Source organism: Hyla sarda, chromosome 4 (assembly GCF_029499605.1).
Source record: "Hyla sarda isolate aHylSar1 chromosome 4, aHylSar1.hap1, whole genome shotgun sequence".
Taxonomy (NCBI): Eukaryota; Metazoa; Chordata; class Amphibia; order Anura; family Hylidae; genus Hyla; species Hyla sarda.
The window spans coordinates 168,577,637-168,582,067 of NC_079192.1; the positions used below are offsets into that span (position 1 = coordinate 168,577,637).

The 4,431-nt window shown below is 39.3% G+C and overlaps 1 protein-coding gene across 1 annotated transcript in view; it reads right to left on the reverse strand.

The window, feature by feature from the left end:
* Window positions 1–1,900: 1,900 nt before the first annotated feature.
* SCAMP2 (secretory carrier membrane protein 2) overlaps window positions 1,901–4,431 on the reverse strand; it is a 46,484-nt gene continuing 43,953 nt past the window's right edge. The window contains exon 9 of the mRNA XM_056572690.1: window positions 1,901–3,709. Within this exon, the coding sequence (XP_056428665.1) occupies window positions 3,563–3,709 (147 nt within the window). The 3' untranslated portion in view covers window positions 1,901–3,562. The remainder of the gene's footprint in view (window positions 3,710–4,431) is intronic.

A 4,431-nucleotide genomic window follows, 5' to 3' on the forward strand; every position in this document is an offset into this window, starting at 1 on the left:
GCCCGTCCGGGCATGCTGAAAGTTGTAGTTTTGCAACGTCTGGAGGGCTGTTCTGATAACATTTTCTTGGCTATATTATATAAACAAATAGAACTATGCTTATATATGTATGGAATGATATTAATATAGGTCTACTATTGTAAATATGACAGAATCCCCAAACAATTTGCATCAAGTTACTGTCTAACATGACTTGTCCCACGCTTAATAAAAGTTTTAGATACTCTTCCACCAAAAGCTGACAAAAGGGGCACGACTGAAATGAGCAAATAAAGAAATAACTGGTTTGAAGTAAGCTAACTAAGGCTAGGTCGGAATTTCCGCCTGCAATTCTGCTTTGAAATTGCAGGCAGAAATTCTGCTTACTAAAATGTATAGTGTAGTGAATGGGTTTCCGTTCACAAATTCACACTACGGCATTTGTGAACGGAAAATCTGCTTGGCAATTTCCGCCTGAAGAATGGCGTTGCTCATTCTTCAGGTGGAAATACTCACGGAACACAATGCAGTCTATTGGAGTCTGCAGTGTCCACGCGGTCCTAGCGCCGACTGTCCGAACTCTGAATATCCGCCCGGAGATTCTGCAGTGTGAACCTAGCCTAATAGCTGGTCTAAAAAACAGAGGTCCTCAGATATGTAAATATTTATAACTCAGATATACCTTGATAAATCTGGAGCACAATTAGGTAGCTTTACCTGGACCACAGAGGGAGATTTATCAAAACCTGTGTAGAGGAAGAGTGGTGCAGTTGCCCATAGCAACCAGATTGCTTCCTTCATTTTGCCGAGTCCTTGTTAAAAATGAAAGTAGTGAGCTGATTGGTTGCTATGGGCAACTGCACCACTTCCTCTGCACAGGTTTTGATAAATCTCCCCATAGTGTTTTCGGGTTGCCGAAAATAAAGAAATGACTATAAATAACAGGGGTCATTTAGTAAGCGTTCAAATACAACGGAGGCGCAGCTCAGTAAATGCCGACTAATGTGTATGAACATAGCCTAAAAGGTTTGCCCTGTGGAGAAAACCATGAAGGCGCGCTCACATGATCAAAACTCGCAGTGTGCTACCTGCTGCATTCACTGCAATAGGTCAGCCGAAAGGCCTTTATAGTGGCAAATTTGCAGATTACCAGCAGACGCGTTGAGGTAAATGGTAGCATTATTCGCAGCGGGCAACAAGGTACGAGTTATGATTGTATAATGGTAGGCTTAGGCCATGTTCACATATCGGAATTTTGGGGAGATTTCACTGTAGCAGAGTCCTTTTACTCAACGTAAAAGATAAAGAAAATAAATGCTTAAGATATACCCCCCCAATTAAAAATTCTAATTACCCCTCTTTAGCTATTTTTTTTTTTATACAATACAGTAAAAAATTTAAATAGTAAACTTATTTGGTGTTTGCATAATTGTCCGAACTATTAAATAGACATTCCTGATCCTGCATGGTGAACAATGTTAGCGGGAAAAAAAATTTTTTTTTATTTTTTTTTTAATTGATGATTTTTGGTTACATCATTTTCCAGAAAAAACTTAATAAAAAAGTGATCAAAAAGCCACACATACACAAAAGTGGTACTGGTAAAAACAACAGCTCAAGGTGCAAAAAATAAACCCTAATACAGCTCCGTAGGTGGAAAAAAAAGTTCCAGGGATCAGGACATGGAGTGGAACAAACTATTTTTTTCTTCCATTTTTATTTTATACCAAAAAACTAAACAAAAATTATCCGCGTTTGGTATTATCAGAATAGTACTGACACAAAGAATACAGTTAGCATGTCAAATTTACCATATTATGAACTCCATAAAAATTATTACCCACTAAAATTGCACAATTCCATATTAAAATATCTGAGAAACTTCAAGGCTGAAATAATAAAGAAACATGAAGTATTCATACCCGTTGTAGAAAATAAATTTATTTAGATTTTCACTCATTAGGCACTGTAGGGGGCAACAGTTAACATTATACACAGCTGGTGCAGTCATTTACATTCATTTAGTTTGTAACTTGTACCTATAAAAGACCATCCACAGCTCCTGCCTGGATATTTACATGGTCATTTTATTGTGAATGGTGAGAAAACCTTACAAATTAATAATCTTCCCTGATCACGGGTCTTTGATGGTGGGGTCACACACTGCTTATTGTGGCAGTTTTTCATTACACTTCCCCATTCTGTTGGCTCTACTTAACTGGCCTTAGCTCACAAAAATTTACATCAAAAACTGCAGCACCATTTCACCTAAAATCACTAAGTGTGATGCTAGACCTAACATATAAGGTGCATTCATACACACTAGGGGGGAGATTCATCAAAACCTGCCGATAGTAACCAATCAGATCGCTTCTTTCATTTTTTTTTTTTTTTTTTTTTTTTTTTTTTTAAAAGGCCTGTGAAAAATAAAAGCAGCAATCTGATTGGTTGCTATGGGCAACTGGTCAACTTTTCCTCTGGACAGGTTTTGACAAATCTCCCCCTAGATCTTCTTCAGATTTTAAAAATGCGGAGCTGCAGTTGCAGATTTTACAAAGGCAATCACTTTATTGACATGCCAATCAAAAATACATAAGAATTGCATTGTAAAATTGGATTTTATAACTGCAGATCCACAACTTCAAATCTGCAGCGGATCCTGCACTTGTGTACCGTTAGGACACATTTACACATGCATATTTTGGGGAGAGATTGCAGAGGACTTGGCCACCCACTGAAGTCAATGGGTAGCAAAATCAGCAGCAAAATAAATATGCATGTGTGAACATACCCTTAGGGTAGGGTCACACATCACACATACACAGCATACTCCGCCAGGCATCGGAAAATAAGATGCTCAGGGCTTCCCTGCCATAGCCCTGTGTGTGCAGTCAGGTTTGGAGGCAGGCCAAGGTGACTGTGACACACTTGACCCATCTCCAAACCTTACTGCACACACAGGGCTGCGGCAGGGAAGCCCTGTGTGTCTGCTCATAGCAAAATGTGCAGCATATTTCCTGCTGCCCAGCTAATCTCTCACAGTGTCAAATATGCAGTGAGATCCTACCCTTAAAAAGTATCATTCCTGGAATGGCCAGACAGCTGAAATTAATCTAGTAGGCTCTAGTGAAAGAAACACTGGTACATAAAATGGCTTCTGCAGCAAACATAGAAACACAATGAGAGGAAACATACAAGAGGAATCTACATATTTTACATATCTGGTTGTCTCAACATAGAACAAGTATTTCCACAGACTTTGTGTTTTACAGATACATCATTCATTCCCCTTTCTGAATAAAAGAAAAAAAAAAAAAAGACAAATAATTCAGCCTCAAATAAAAAGGTCAAAATTAAGTAAATCAGTTTTTATGCCTAAATATATATTTCTGTACATATTTGTAGAATTTTACAGTCTCATGGTGGAAGTGGTATTATGTGGAGTGCTGGATACAACCACAGAGGCATTACTGAGAAAACGGCTTTAGAGCTGATGGATTTCTTCTCTGGATAAGAAGTAAAAAGGGATCAGGGAAATAGTCAGAAGTGTAAAAAAAAGGTTTAAGTAATGGAATCAAGCTGCTCAGTTTTGCTGAAATGCCCCCCTGGCGGCCGAGGTTGCAGCTCCGGCAGCTGCATTTTGAACTGTGCGATTGGAAAAGATGCCGTGTGAAAACTCCTCCTGTGCTCTCTGGAAGTTTGCGCCTGTTCTGCGATACATGGAGTGAACCTGTAAGAAACATATATACATTGAAAGAAGGAAAAAAAAACCTTAGAAGCTTAAAAAGGGAAATTGACAGGCTGTTCAACAACACTAAACCTAAATATACTGGGTTACAGTGCAGGTGTACAGCATTAAATGGGTATATACGTGAATTAATGAAGTATTGCCAGAGTTTTAGGTCTTCAGTCTTCTCATTTTATTGTGCAGCTCTGCACAATGGACTAACTCTCACATGGCTCAAGTCTTAGCAGAGTGCAGGCGAGCACAGCACAGGCAGGCTTTCACATTAAAGTGACGAGAGAATGAATGCTTTTGCATATTCATAAGGGGGGCAGGTAGAGCAGGGACTATTGAGAAGTCAGGGGAGCTTGGTGAGCCAGCTCCCCGCCTCCATTGTGCAGAGCTGCACAATAGAACTAGAAGAGTGAAGACCTATAACTGGCAATACTTCATTAATTCACGTAAGTGACCTCTCATTTAAATGCTGTTTACCTGCACTATAACCCCATATATTGGGTTTAGTGTGGGGGAATAGCCTATAAGTTTCTCTTTAAAGGGGTTATCCCAAGATTTTAAGTTATCCGTAGGATAGGTGATAAGTATCTGATCACTATGGGATTGCTGGAGGTAGCAGAGTACTCTATTCAGCCATCTTTGGCAGTCCCTTCGTGAGTAAATGGAACAGCAGCATGCAAGCTTGACCACTAAACCATTCACATAAAGAGGTA